The 15,045-nt window shown below is 50.3% G+C and overlaps 1 protein-coding gene across 1 annotated transcript in view; it reads left to right on the top strand.

The window, feature by feature from the left end:
* Positions 1 to 737: 737 nt before the first annotated feature.
* ITGA9 (integrin subunit alpha 9) overlaps positions 738 to 15,045 on the top strand; it is a 367,242-nt gene continuing 352,934 nt past the window's right edge. Inside the window, exon 1 of the mRNA XM_052639038.1 lies at positions 738 to 922. Coding sequence (XP_052494998.1) covers positions 738 to 922 — 185 coding nt within the window. The remainder of the gene's footprint in view (positions 923 to 15,045) is intronic.

Genomic DNA, 15,045 nt, shown 5'->3' with positions numbered 1-15,045 from the left:
TATAATGCATATTACAAATAATATATATATTAGAAAAAGAAAAATAGGCTAAAAATCTAAGCGTTCATCTCATGGTACTAGAGAAAAATGTTGCAAATCTAGAGAAAGTAGAAAAGAAAGATAAAAAAATTGATAAATAAAATTTTAAAATTGGAAAGTAAATGCGTTACAGAAAATCATTAACGTTAAAAGTGGGTTCTTAAAAAATTAATAAAATTAATGGTTCCTACAAAGACATATCAAGAAATGAGTAAAAACACAAAATACAAGTAGGGTGGCCTCAGGGCCCGGCGCCCAGGGCCCGGCGCCCAGGGCTCGCCGGGGACACGGCGCTGGGGCGGGTCTGTGGGCTCCTCCGCGGCCGCGGGAGGTGGTGCCGGGCTCGCGGCCCGCAGGGAGCGCTGCTGCGCCGTTCCGCCGCCGGCCGCTCAGGCCGCCCACCCCGCGGGCGCGCCTCTCCGCAGTCTAGCGCCGCCTGGCCCGGGACCCACTCGCTCCGAGCGCGCACACTTCTCGGCTGGACAGAGGACGCCGGCCGCTCCGGGCCGCCCCTGTGCTCTCCTACGGCGCCCGCTCGGCCCACCGCCCCCAGCCCGGCACCGCGTCCCGCCTGAGCCCGAGCGCAGGGTTCCGGCCCCCAGGAGCCTCTCGGCCGTCGGCGGACCCCCTCGGCCCCTCCGCCGGCGCGCTCGGCGCCCTGCTCGCGGGGCTCAGGGGAGGGCGGCGGCCAGCTGGGGATGGGCGGCTCGGCGGCGCAGAGGGGCGCCGGGGGGCTCCGCGCGCTGCTCCTGGCGTTGGTGGCTGCAGGGACCCCTGCGGGCGCCTACAACCTGGACCCGCAGCGCCCAGTGCGCTTCCAAGGTCCTGACGGGTCCTTCTTCGGCTACGCGGTGCTGGAGCACTTCCACGACAACACGCGCTGGTGAGTGCCCTCCCGGCCCGGCCCCCGACCGCAGCCCGGCCCGGCCCAGCCGGGTCCCGCTGCAGCCCCCAGGCCGCCGCCGCCTTTCCGGCCTCTCCACGCCGCAGTCCCGAGGGGGCGATTTAAATGTCTCCGTTGCGCGCAGCCCGGCCGCCTAGGAAAAGAAGGGACGAGGGAAGACACAGTCTCCGGTCCCGGACGACCCGGTGGGCTCCCCAGGCGGAGGGGGCCGGGCGCCTCTCCGGGTGGGAGAACCACCGGGATTGCCCCTCGGCCTCCCAGGCAGTCTCGGCTTAACTCGGGGTCGCGAAGTAACTTGGTTCCTCTGCCTCCACGGGGCTCCAGAGGCCGGGCCAGCACCTCGAAAGTCCCTCTCCGGGGTGACCGGCAGACTTCTCAGTTTCGAGAACTCTTGGTGACTCCCCCCACCCCCCACCACGACTGCTCGGTTTAAGCCTCTCCTGCCGGCTCTGCCGCTGGAAGCAGTGTAACCGCGAAATGCGAGGGCGAGTGGGCTCGGTGTGCCTGGGGGAGATGCCAGCTGAGTGGTCCTCAGGCTCATCAGCCCCTCTGGGGAAGCGAGCCGAGAGGGTCGGGAAGGCAGGGAAGGCGGACAATCCAGGACGCTCAGTGACAAGGCCGGTAGGGCTGGCTAGTGAGTGATTCTGGGGCGGCCTGGGTCTCACCACACATGGAGGCGGCTGCCCTGGAGACAAGCACTATATAGCGGCCGAGGAGGACAGCTGCCCCCTGAATGTCCCCCTGAGAGCCCCTAGGGGTGGGAGCTCTCCTCATTAGGCACTGTCTGCAAAGGGGCGCAGAGCTTGAGTGGCCAACCCCAGAGGAGAAGCACCAGGGAGGTTGGTCTCTCCTTGGCCCTTTCGTCCGGCATAAGAGCAAGTGAAACAACCACAGGAGACGTCAGGCACTCCTCAAAGAGGTAGGGCGTGGATTGTTCCCCAGTGGGGGCCTAGGCAGCAGCTAGTCCAGGACTGGTTTTATTGTGAGCATCCTTAAGGGATTGCAGGCTGGAAGGGCAAAGTCAGACCTCCTCTGTGCTCAGCTTGCATTTCTGCCTGGAATTGATCAGAGACTGATGGAACTGGGAGGGTTAGTAGATTCAAGTCCTGAGCACTCCTGGAAAATCGGGAACTTTGTGACCTGCCAGCCCTTTAACAATCATGATGTTTAGGAGAGCTGCCTCCAGGAGAACCAGCTTTGAAGGTCTTTGTGTAGCTCCTGACCAGTTCCCTGTCTCCCTCCCTACTGTTTACCCCAGTTCCTGAGTTAAAGGCCAACTGTCATTTCCTGCAATTGCCAAATCCCCCCTTGACAGCAAAGCAGGCTGACACCTTTTCTGTGTCCTCCCATGTACTCAGTGTCCCCTGTGGACTTTGAATTTGGTAGAGAAGGTGGCCTGGGCAGGAGCATGTAGAGAACACATCCCAGGATCCGAGGCTAGGCTCTGGGACTGTGTGACCTTGGCACAAAGCGTATGGGGAGGGCTGTCAAAAATAGGACTAGTCAGGGCAGGGGGCTGCTGAGGAGGGGCAGGCGGGGAAGCTGAAGCATCACTGATGCCGGAGGACCTTTACCGTACAGAGAGCTGCCAGGACCTACCTCCTGGACTTGGATGGGCCACAGGTGGAAGCTGCCCTAGCTCAGAGCAAGTAGGGGGAGTCAAGACCTGGAAAAAGAGTTCAGTCTGCTTTTTTTAAAAAAGTCTTTTGGCCAAGCCGCACTGCATGTGAGATCTTTAGGTCCCCAACCAGGGATCAAACCTGGGCCCCCTGCAGTGGAAGCACAGAGTCTTAACTATTGGACCACCAGGGATGTTCCCGGCCTGCTTTGTTTTAAAAAAGAGGATGAAGAAAGCCTGTGTGACGTGAATAAATTTGGCAAGGGCAGGAAAAGACCCAGGGTATGTGGCAGAGAGGGGTTGAGGATGGAGGGTCATGCTGGTTAGTGGTGTGGTGTCAGTGGAGATGTGGGGCAGATATTTCAGGGATTCAGAGGAGCCCCTCATCACAGCCAGGCTGCTGGTCTCAAAAGCTTTCTCTCTGCTTCTTATACCAAGTGCGCTACTCTTTTTTTTTCTTATTCTTTTTTTATATTATTATTGAGATATAATTCACATATAACATTAATTCCAGGTGTACAGCATAATGACTTGATACACGTATATATTATGAAATGGTCACCACAATAAGTTCATCCTAACATCTGTCATCAGACACAGTTACCATTTGGAGTGCCATGAGAACTTTGAAGACTTACTCTCTTAGCAACTTTTGAACATGCAATACAGTATTGTTAACGATAGTCACTGGGCTGCATATTACATCTCCATGACTTATTTTTATTAAATTCTCTTGGAGTATAGTTGCTTTACAGCATCGTGTTAGTTTCCACTGTACACAAGGTGAATCAGTTATACCTGTATGTATGTCCCCTCTTACTTGGATTTCCTTCCCCTTTCTGTCACCACAGAGTATTATGTAGCGTTTCCTATGCTCTACAGTAGGTTCTCATTAATTTCCTATTTTACACATAGTAGTGTATATGTATATCAATCCCAGTCTCCCAACACCCTGCTCTTTTTATCTGACTGCTTGTCCCTATAATTTTTCAAGTACCAACTAATCCCTCCTGTGATCTATTTAAAGCAGTTTTCCTTTGCCTCTCCCCCCACTCCACACTGCCTTAATTTTGTATTGGTTCTTGCTTATCTCCTTGACTGGTATCCTTCTGCTGTTTCTTCCAAGCATCTTGGGCTTCCTTCATAGCTTAGTCAGTAAAGAATCTGCCTGCAATGCAGGAGACCCAGGTTTGATTCCTGGGTCAGGAAGATCCTCTGGAGAAGGGAATGGCAACCCACTCCAGTATTCTTGCCTGGAGAATCCCACGGACAGAGGAGCCTGGCGGGCTACACTCCATGGGCTTGCAAGAGTCAGACATGACTGAGCGACTCAACCACCGCCAAGCATCTTTCTCCCTGTTCTTATCTCCCTTCTCCTGCTTCTTGGTCTTAGACCTTGAACATTATTCTCTGCTAACTGGGCTGCCCAGTCTTGGTATACCATGGCCTTTGAAGGAAGAGACTTCCAGCATCTCCTATTTTCTTCTTTCTTTTCCTTCTATCTTTAGAGGTTAGACTTTTTCGATACTGATAAAACTTCCTCCAAAGGCCTCTCACTTGCATAGGCCTCTACCCGGGCCCTATGCTTAATCCTGTACTCATAATTTTGTATTCATTTTCTTAAGGGTAGTTGCCCTATATTTGTATGATTCAGGCCCTGTGGAATCTGGAACTGTTACTCGTCTCTACCTTAACTTTCAGCTCTGGGGTTTGTTGATTGACTTAGTGACTGATGGTTGGTCTCTACCTACCAGGCAGTCCTTGGGTCCTGATCTTTTAGCGTTGCTTGGGGGACAGGCAAGTTGTTCCCAATGATTCACGATTATAAACAGCAGCAGGGTAAACATCCTTCTAACAAAAGCCTTGCGGACATCCTTAATTATTTCCTTTGCATAAGTTCCTGGGCTTAGAATCACTCCGTCAGAGAGGGAGGGAGGCTTTCAGGCATTTTCTCTGAGTTTCCATAGTGCCACTGAAGCTGAAATGTGAACTTTAGGGGGATGTATTAACTGTGGAGTAACGTACCAAAGGGCTGCTCCTGTCCAATGGGAGAGCAGAGCCACCTACACGAAGGAGACTTAAATAAAGATGACAGAGAATCGGGTTGGGTGTGGGAGGTAAGTGATAGACGTGATAAGGAAAAGTCATGTATTGAAACCCTGAATGGAACAGAAGGCAGTGTTCACTAAACCTTGTCTTCTTTCTTCTTGAGCAGAGATTATTCTTTAGCTTCTTCATTCAGTCTTTCACGGTTTAATAGTTTTGCCTCAGGCTAATTAAACACCTTTTTACAGGTGGGAGGATTTGTCTTGTGTAAGGTAAGGAGGGAGGGGAGTGCTGTGTGGTGAGAGAGCACTCACACTACAGTCAGTGGGGGCTCTGCAGGCGCCAGAGAGGAGGGGTCCCCAGACCGAGGGCCCCCCAGGCACACATCACGGAGCACCCGCACATGCTCTGTCAGCGGAACCAGTGCGTCTTCTCGAACCCCGTAACTGAGCATCCCGAGCATTTCGTTTTTAAACCAGAATTGTCACTGACCGGAGGTGCTAGCTCTCCGTGTGTGGGGTGGGGGGGTGGGGGGTGGGGCTTGCCTTCTGAGCCGCGGACCCTGCATCCTGCATCCTGCTGCCTTGAGAACGGAGCACGACCCCGCCTCTCTCCGAGGGCGTGGCTTGAGTGGCCTCTGCCGCATGCTCTGGGCTGTGAGCGTTGTCCCCGTGGCCAGGTGGACGCAGTACCCCAGGGAGTGTGATAGATGTCGCTGGTATCAGTTTGGATGCAAACACGCAAGGGACTTGGTTTCTATTTTTTCCCAGTGATCCCCATCTGCCTGCCCTGAGCTGGTGTCCTCTCCCAAACCTGCCACCCCCCGGCTCTTCTCGCCCCCTTTGAACAATGAGCAAGAGGTACCAGGGAACACGGACAAAGCAGATTTCTGTCCCCTTCCTGTAGACATGGACAGTCCCTCAGCTGCAGGGCAGACAACTGTGACACCCTGTGAGATAAATACATGCAGCCCGGCAGGCGTCCAGGCCCCGGAACGGGGTTCTTTCACACCCTCCCCTCCCCTCCTTCCTCTTGGCCCCAGACGCCCCGGAGTCTGAGGCGGTTGGGTGCCCTGGCTTCCTTTCTGGAGACGTGCTTCCTGCCCCATCTCCCGGGACACATCAAGACTGCCGTGCTCCAGCCCAGAGCAAGTGCTCGGAAATGAAAGAGGCGCCGGCATTGCGCTTTGTTAAGGTTGTCTGAGCATCACTCAGTGAGGAACAGGAGGCGATTCAGAGCCGAGGGGAACATGGCATCCTCTCATTTGCATGAAGCTTGAGAGTTAAGAGAACAAGCTAGCTGGTTCTGCACTTCCAGTGCAGTGGCCACGAGCCAGGTGTATTGCCATTTAAGTTAATTACTACCAGGGATTTCCCAGGTGGTCCAGTGGTTAGGACTCTGTGCTTTCACTGCTGAGGGCATGGGTTTGATCCCTAGTTGGGGAGCTAAGATCCTGCATCCCATGCTGTGTAGCCTTAAAAAAAAAAAATGCAGCCAAATAAAATGAAGAATTCAGATCTGCAGTAACACCACTACATTTCAACTTGTCAGTAGCCACATGTGCCTTGTGGATGCTGTTTTCAACAGCACACAGGACATTTTCACCATTGCAGAGAGTTCCAGTGCTTGTTTGGAGCAATGACTTGTGTCTTTTTTTTTTATTATTGAATTTTTTACAATATCACTTCTGTTTTACGTTTTGATTTTTTTGGCCATGAGGCATGTGGTATCTTAGTTCCCTGACCAAGGATCAAACTGGCACCCCCCACCTTGGAAGGTGAAATCTTAACCACCAGACTGCCAGGGAAGTCCCTGATTTGTGTCTTAAACAGCTCGATAGAGATCCAAAGGCGATGTAACCAAAAAAAAAAAAAAAAGAGTCAGCCTCTGCATATCTGAGTATTAAAACTGAAATGAGGGAGCTTAAATTTAATTAAAGCTTAATAGCTGGCGGCCTCTTTTCATCCATCAAACATTGGAGTGCCTGCTCTATGCTGAGGGCTGGGGATTCAAGAATGAAAAATGCACTCAGCCTGATGGGTGAGAAGACTGTGGGCTTCTTGCCTTGTACGTCAGGCAGAAATAAGATGTGGGCACCGATGTGGGAGAGCAGGTCCTCAGGCAGGCTTGGGGAGTTCTGATGGGCAGAAAAGAGCCCAATGAAGATAGAACCTTCAGAAGGGGGATGCTGGGACCATGGGCCCTGTTCCCCGCCCCGACCTGACTTTGTGCAGAGGCACCCAGAAATGCTGGTGGTAGCCAGGCTGTCTCATAACCTCTGTGGCGAGGTCTTTGTGCTCTCCATGCCCGGCTCCCAGGACAGGCTATAACCCCACTTCCCCATCTGGGTTTTCTGGAAGTAGCTTTTTCAGATCTTGTTCCCGGTTCTTACTAGCCCTGCAGTGCCTGCTTTTTCAAAGTGCTCAAGAAGAGGTGACACATGTATGAGGCCCCAGTTCTAAGGGGCCCCAGACAGCATCCCTTGAGGGTTTTCGTGACATTTCCCTGAAGATCTCAAGAAGCTGGTGAGGGTGCTGTTTCCTGAGCTAGTGCTGAACGCTAGCCGGGGCAGAGGCAGCTGTCACACTCCGGAGAGAACCTTCCAGGGCAAGAAGACAGACTCTCTCCCGCCAGTCTCTAACAGCCCAGAGTGTGAGAGTGTGAAGGGCCGGGCCCTGGCCAGCTCTGAGTCCCCAGCGAGCTGCTGCCGGTCAGGAAACGGTCTCCTTCTGATAACTCCCATTGTGATCTGTCTGCGGAGGATGCTGTTGTCACATTTATTAAAAGCAGCCGTGGTGTTCTCAGAAACCACTTGCTTTCAAGGGAGTAGCATGTAACTTTAAGAAATCAAAACAAACGACCCCATCAGATAGGACTTGCTGGGCATCTGCAAGAGGTCCAATCTTTCACAAGTGTAATAGTCTCTAGGGGAATCTTCGGGACCACGTGGTGACCGATGTCCAGTTTGCCAGATGGAAAAGTAAGGCTCACGGAGTTACATGCCTTGACCAGGGTCCATTGCAGCCTTGGGTAATCAGTGTGCACTGGGGCCCTCGGTCAGTCTGTGTCCTCTGGGAAGCAGATGCTAAGACAGAGATAGGAGTTGAAAAGAATTATGGGGATAGGGAGTAAGGCGGATGAAAGAACAGGGGAGATGAAACAGAATTGGGCAGGGAAAGCCTCAGATGGTGATGCAGGCCTGATAAAAGTCTCAGCCAACTTAGAGGGAAGCTGCTATATAGAGTAGGGAACTCAGCCTGGTGCTCTGTGATGACCTAGATGGGTGCGATGAGGGAGTGGGAGGGAGGGTCAAGAGGAAGAAGATACAAGTATACTTAACAGCTGATTCACATTGCTGTACAGCAGAAACTAACACAACATTGTAAAGTAACTATCCTCCAATTTAAAAAATACCCTATGATAAGCCATAGTGGAAAAGAATATTAAAAAAAAAAAGAATATATATATATATATACACAACTGAATCACTTTGCTCTATAATAGGAATTAACAATGTTGTAAATCAACTATATTTCAATAAAAATCAGTAAGAAAAAGTCTCAGCCAACTCAACAGGGGCACCCCCAATCCCCAGTACCCCATGTGATCATAGTCAGTCCCCTTGGTTGCCTGGGGAAGGCCTGGCCTCAGCTTGATTGCCTGGAAGGGGCAGCAGCTGGCAGCTGGCAGCTAACTGTCCCCTTGCAGCTGGATGGCACGAGGTGCTGGATGCCTCAGTGGTGGACACGGAGCCCATCGTGTGTGAAGGGCTGCGTGAGGTGTGTCCCTTGGCCTGCAGCGTGTCTGGGATAATCTGTGCTCCTGCTCATCCTGTTGTATCAGCCCGGGCATTGCTGGGATTCTGGGCTGTTAGAATGAGCCCTGAAGCAGACTTGCAGGCTGCCTCTTGCTGGCCTCGGGGAAATCACAGGCGAGGGTCGGAGGAGGAAGAGAGCTCCCACCTTACCCTGAGTCGCTGACCAGAGCTACAACCCTGGTATCTTGTGACCCACAAAGCTTTACCATGTGGATTTGGTGACCAACTAAAGCAGATAAAAGTGTTTGATCGTCACCTTTTTTTTTTTTTTTCTAGAGGGATCCTTAGGAAGTGAAAGTGAATCCAAGATTGGTGAGAATCCAGTCTTTGAAACCACGGGGTCACTTGGTCCCCAGTTTCTGCTTTTCTGGGACTCTTGTTACGAGTTTAAATTTGTAGCAGCGGCAGCCACAGCACTGCTGATTGCTTAGCCCATGTTGAGTACCGGTCTACGTGCTTCATGTGCATTAGCTCACTTAACGTTCCCTACAGTTGCTTCAGCTAGTCGTCATTGTAGCCTCATTCACAAGGGGGAAACTGAGGCATGGAGGGACAGAGTAGTTGAACTGAGGCCTGCACCTTTGCCTCTCAAGAAGGCAAGTGTTAAGAGTTTAGGGCCTCAAGGCACCCAGACATTTGTGTTGTGAGACTCTGTCCTGCTTTCCTGAGAAGGTTCTGGAAGCTTACCAATGACACCCTTTGCAGATGTTTATTCAGGACCTGCTGGCTACCTGTGTGGAGTTACTGGGGTTTTGCTTTCCAGAGATGCTCAATCCCTCAGGAAAGAGGGACCAGTCATTCTGCCAGGGATGTTTGTAGGGTCTGCTCTCACCCTAGGTCAGTTAGGACAGATATGTCCTAGGAAATATGGAGCGTTCTGGAATATTCCTTGTATCCATCCTAGGAAATATGGAGCGTTCTGGAATATTCCCTGTATCCGTCCTAGGAAATATGGAGCGTTCTGGAATATTCCCTGTATCCGTCCTAGGAAATATGGAGCGTTCTGGAATATTCCCTGTATCCGTCCTAGGAAATATGGAGCGTTCTGGAATATTCCCTGTATCCGTCCTAGGAAATATGGAGCGTTCTGGAATATTCCCTGTATCCGTCCTAGGAAATATGGAGCATTCTGGAATATTCCCTGTATCCGTCCCAGCCTCTCTGGGTTTCCCTCCCTCCATCTGCTCCCTTGAGTGCTCCTGGCTCCCAGGGCTTACTGAAAAAGTTTTCTTTGGAGAGTAGATGGGGAAGGATGCCAGGTCTGCTGGTGTTCAGGATTCACCCCTGGATTTGTAACATTGTTAAAGAAACCCACTGACTCAGAATCTCTGTATAAATGGCTAGCAGTATGAGAGCAAAGATGATTTAGGTCTGCCCCCCGCCCCCTGCAAAGCTCAGCATCAAAAAGGCAGGGAATGAATTTCTTCCATCTCAGTCCCTCTGTTGGTGTGTTGAAGCTTTCCCAGCCCTTCTGGACTGTGTAGCCTGGGAATGCTGCAACACGCACACACCCCAGAGCAAAGCGGGCTGTGTGCAGGCCCCCCTAAGGGCAGCAGTGCGCAGGGTCCTGGCACCACCTCTCCACCAGCTTGGGTCCTGAAGTGGACTTTCTACACTCAGGGGAGTGGGGTCCTTCCTGACTCTGCCTTCCTTATGGCCCCTGGTTCCCTAGCAACAACCAAATCTGTGGTCTGAGCCATAGCAGGGGGCTGTCGAGATGTACAGTGGCCTTGCCGGCCTGATTTCGCCCCCATTTAGAAGCTGTGTGTTCTTAGCAAGTTACTTCAGGTGTTTGAGCCTCAGTCTCTCCTCTACGAAAGAGGAACAGGGAGAGTTTGTACTGCATGACATTGTGGGGGGAATTAAATGAGATTTTGCCTGCAAAGCCTGAAACATAACATGCACCACATAGTAGAACCTGGCTAAATCTGAGTAGCTCTTTCTTACTGTTTCTTTGGTCCAACATTCCAAGCTAATGATCTTCATCCTGACTTCAGATGCTAAAATTTTGCTTTCAGAGCATTTGTTGATTCATTCATTTATCAAAATTTGAACATCAGCACTCCATACAGAAATGAATGAGACGCTCTTTATTATGTGTCGTCTCTAAAATTTTGGTCATGCTCAGCATCAATCTGCATTTTTGTTTATTTATTCATATGTCTGTTTCCAAAGATCTGAGTTGGCTACTTTAATAGGAGACTTGTGGGATTGTAAAGCCTGAAGTTTTTAAAAATCTTTTTAAAATCCAAGTATAATTGGTTTATAATATTACATGTTTCAAGTGTACAACATAGTGATTCAATATTTTTATAGATTATACTTATAAAGTAATTATAAAATATTGACTACATTCCCTGTGCTGTTCAATGTGTGCTTGTAGCTTATTTATTTTATGTACAGTAATTTGTACCTCTTTAGGGCTTCCCTGGTAGCTCAGGCAGTAAAGAATCTTCCTGCAATGCAGAGACCTGGGTTCAATCCCTAGGTCAGGAAGATCTGTGGAAAATGGAATGGCTACCCACTCCAGTATTCTTGCTTGGAGAATTCCACCGACAGAGGAGCCTGGTGGGCTACAGTCCATGGGGTTGCAAGAGTCAGACACGACCGAGTGACTAACACACACACAATTTCCTACCACTATTTTGCTCCTCCCCACTTCCCTCTTCCCTTTGGCAAGCACTAGTTCTCTATATCTGAGTCTGTTTCTGTTTTGCTATATTCATTTGTTTGTCTTATGTTTTAGGTTCCACACATGAGTGATAGCATATAGTATATGTCTTTCTCTGACTTATTTCACTGAGCATAACACCATCCAAGTTCATCCATGTTCTTGAAATTTTGCCATTTGCTTTTTTTCGTGTGGCTGAGTAATATCACATTGTACATATACCACATCTTTATCCATTCATCTGTCGTCGGACACTTAGGCTGCTTCCAAGTCTTGGCGATTGTAAATAATACTGCTGTGAATATTGGGATGCATGTATCTTTTCGAATCAGTGTTTTTGTTTTCTAGGAATAGAATTGTGGATCATATGGTGATTCTATTTTCAGGTTTTTAAGGAACCTCCCTGGTGGCTGCACCAGTTTACATTCCCACCAACAGTGTAGGAGGGTTCCCTTTTCTCTACGTTTGTTATCTGCGGTCTTTTTTGATGATGGCTGTTCTGACAAGTGTGCGATAAAACCTGTCATTTTGCATGGCTCTTCCTTCTCTCAGGGAGCAGATCGGAAGCCATTCCTATTCTGGGGAGCCCTGTCCTTCATGCCAGCATCCAGATAAGTCTGGGAGGTAGATGCACACTTCCAAGGAGCTGGTGAGGATGTTAGCCAAAAAGTAAAAGTATAAGTATTGACCTGTTTTTCTTAGAGAAGAAAAATTTTCTCAAGAAACCAATAGGAGGACCTCAAGACGCAGGTCCCCGGAGTTCTGCAGCTTGCTCTGCCTCTCAGATTTTAATGTCTACCTGATGCTCTCAGGTGGGGAAGGAAAACCTCAGCTCTTCGCCATGTTTCCTTCTCTGGGTGTATCTACCAGGGCCTGAGCCCCTGGCTGGGGCAGCAGCCTCTGAGGACCCTTTGTTCCCATCCAGGGCGGCCAGGGGGGTTTAATTCCTCTCCGAGGCGGGCCCCGCCCCGTGACTCTGTTCTTTCCCAGTTGGTCATAGAATTCCACCAGTTTCCTTCTCAGGGAGTGCAGGATTTGGCGTGGTCAGGTGGCTTTCCTGGCTCTGGCTCATCCAGTCCTGGCTGTGTTTTGCCTAGGAATGGATGTGGAGTGATTCCTGGGGTTTCCCTGAGGTGCGGGGGACACGCAGCGATTGAATTCCGCTCCTGTAACTAAAACATAGGTCCCCGGGGAAGTTTTGGTTTGGGGATCAAATGCCTGAAAGCAGACCTAATGGGTTTAAGGTTTTTAATCCCCGCTTGCTGTCCTTGGTCTGGCTGTAATTTTGCCCTGCGGAATCACTGCTGTGGTATTTGTGGGAGAGAGGGAACCTTGGGGACAATGTCAGTTCCAAGCCTTCCCTAGGAGGCAGCTGTGGTTCAACCCTTTCCTGCCACCTGTGTCCCTGGGGAATTGACCTGTGGTTTGTACTCAGAGGGTGAGGGGTAGGTTCAGAGCTGGATGGGTGGCTGGATGGGAGCCCTGGTGACCAGCTTCCCCCACACAGGTCAACCAAGGAAGTGGCTGTGTTGGAAAAATGGAGCGCACTTAAACTGCCACATAGGAGGGAGTTCAGAGGGACTGGAAAGAGCATGCCCTTGCATGGACCCCTGGGTTCAAACCCCAGCCCTGCCACTTACGAGCAGTGTGCCCATCATCTCAGTAACACACATGAGACGCTGCCTGGCAGGATTGCCTCGGATGGGAAATCAGACAATCCATGAGCATGGCTGGGGCTGGCAGGTAAACAGATGGGCCCGCATTTCCAGATAGGTGCGTGAACTGCTCATGTAGAGAGGCGGCACCTTATTGTAGTTTTGATTTGCACTTCTCTAGTCATAATCGATGTTGAACATCTTTTCACGTGCCTATTGGCCCTCTGTAGGTCTTCTTTGGAGAAATGTCTGTTTAGGTCTTCTGCCCGTTTTTTGTTTGGGTTGCTCGTTTTTTGTTGTTGTTGAGTTGTATAAACTGTTTATATGTTTTGGAAATTAATCCCTTGTCAGTCGCATTGTTTGCAAATATCTTCTCCCATTCTGTAGGTTCTTTTTTCATTTTGTCTAGGTTTCCTTGTTGCAAAAGCTTGTAAGTTTGATTAGGTCTCATTTGTTTATTTTTAGCTTTTGTTCCTAATGCCTTGGGAGACTGACCTAAGAATACATTGGTACAATTTATACCAGAGAATGTTTTGCTTTTATTCTCTCCTAAACATCAAGGTCCTATTGTATAGAACAGGGAACTGTATATTCAATATCCTGTGACAAAACATAATGGACAAGAATATGAAAAAGATTACATATGAATAGCTGAGTAGCTGTGCTATAGAGCAGAAATTAACAAAACATTTTAAATCAACTGTAAACAATGGCTTCTCCGGTGGGTCAGCTGGTAAAGAACTTGACTGCCAATGCAGGAGACACAGGACGAGGGTTTGATCCCTGGGTGGGGAAGATCCCCTGGAGAAGGAAATGGCACGCCACTCCACTCTTCAGGCCTGGAGAACCCAGGGCTATAGATTGTGGGGGTTACAGTCCATGGGGCTACAGTCCACGGGGGTTGCAAAGAGTCGGACACAACTGAGCCCACATGCACACATTACTTCAATAAAATTTCAGGGCGGCGGGGTGGGGTGGGGCGAGGGGCTGGGGGTGGCTAACCTCTGGGCAGCACTTTTGCACCAGCAAAGTGAATGTTCTGGGAAAGCGGGAAGGCGAGTGCAGTTCGGCCTCATGGGGAGGAGAAAGGCCTGCTTCCATCCTTTGGGGACGGAGCTTCCAATCCAGAGTCTCAGCGCAGGGCCACCTGCAGAGCATCAGGCGCCTTTTCCAGACAAGGTCACACGTGTGAGTGGCTGGCCCCTGTCGGCTCCCTTTTCCTCCTTTCTGGCTGATGTGGGGAGGGCAGGGTAGGGGAGTGGGCACTGCAGCCGACTGCCAGGGTGTGTGCTGCACTTGGCATCTCTGTGGGCTCAGGTGAGTGCCATGACCTCGTGTGGCCACCTGCTTCTCCGTCTGTAAAGGAGGAATAACATCAGTGCCTCCCGCAGGCTTGTGGTGAAGATGAAATGCAGTTCAGCCGAGAGGGAGCCTAGCCCAACACCTGCACACTCCCCGTGCCCAGTACAGGCTGGCAGTCCTCGTAATGAGGAACCTGAGTTCTGAGTTAAGGAGGAGACTCTGGGAACTGCCTGGGCAGTTTCTGTGCATCTTTAACTGGGAGTGGGATAGAGGAGAGCTTGATTCTCAGGGGTCGTCTGTTCATACTGGCCCCAGATGAAAGTGATTGTTTGTAATCACTGTAGGTGGTTCTAGAACCCTTCTTAGAAGTCACCTGGAAAGTTTGTAAAAAAATGCATGTTCTTTTTAAAGAAGATTTATTTTATTTTTATTTATGTGTCTGGCTGCGCCGGTTCTTATTTGTTACGTGCAGGATCTTCGATCTTCGTGGCAGCGTGAGGGATCTTTAGTTGTAGCATTTGAACTCTCAGTTGCGACATGGGGATCTGGTTCCCTGACCAGGGATATTGAATCTTGCCCTCTTGCATTGGGACCTCGGAGTCTTAGCTGCTGGGCCACTAGGAAAGACCCAGAAAACACATTCTGATCTAGTGGAAAAGGGATGGCGCCTGAGATTCCGCCTTCCCCTTATTCTCCCAGTTGTTTCCCATGCTGCTGCTCTGAGGACCGCAACTTGAAGTAACAAGCAAAGGTCCGAAGCAGCCAGATGATTTTTCACGAGGAGCCTGTTGGCAGGGACGCTCGGCTCCTTGAGATGGTAACTGTACAGAAGAAAGAAGCATCTTACTATCTTTTCAAGAGTGCCAGGAAAGATTTGGGGGGAAGGGTATGTCTGTGTAACTAAGGGCGAGAGAAAAAGCCAATGTCTTCTTTTCAGTGGCATGTCCTGAACTCTGTCCTCTCTCTCAGGATCAGCCTGGCCAATAGCCAGCT

Source organism: Budorcas taxicolor, chromosome 1 (assembly GCF_023091745.1).
Source record: "Budorcas taxicolor isolate Tak-1 chromosome 1, Takin1.1, whole genome shotgun sequence".
Taxonomy (NCBI): domain Eukaryota; kingdom Metazoa; phylum Chordata; class Mammalia; order Artiodactyla; family Bovidae; genus Budorcas; species Budorcas taxicolor.
This window is presented reverse-complemented; position numbering and strand designations above follow the sequence as displayed.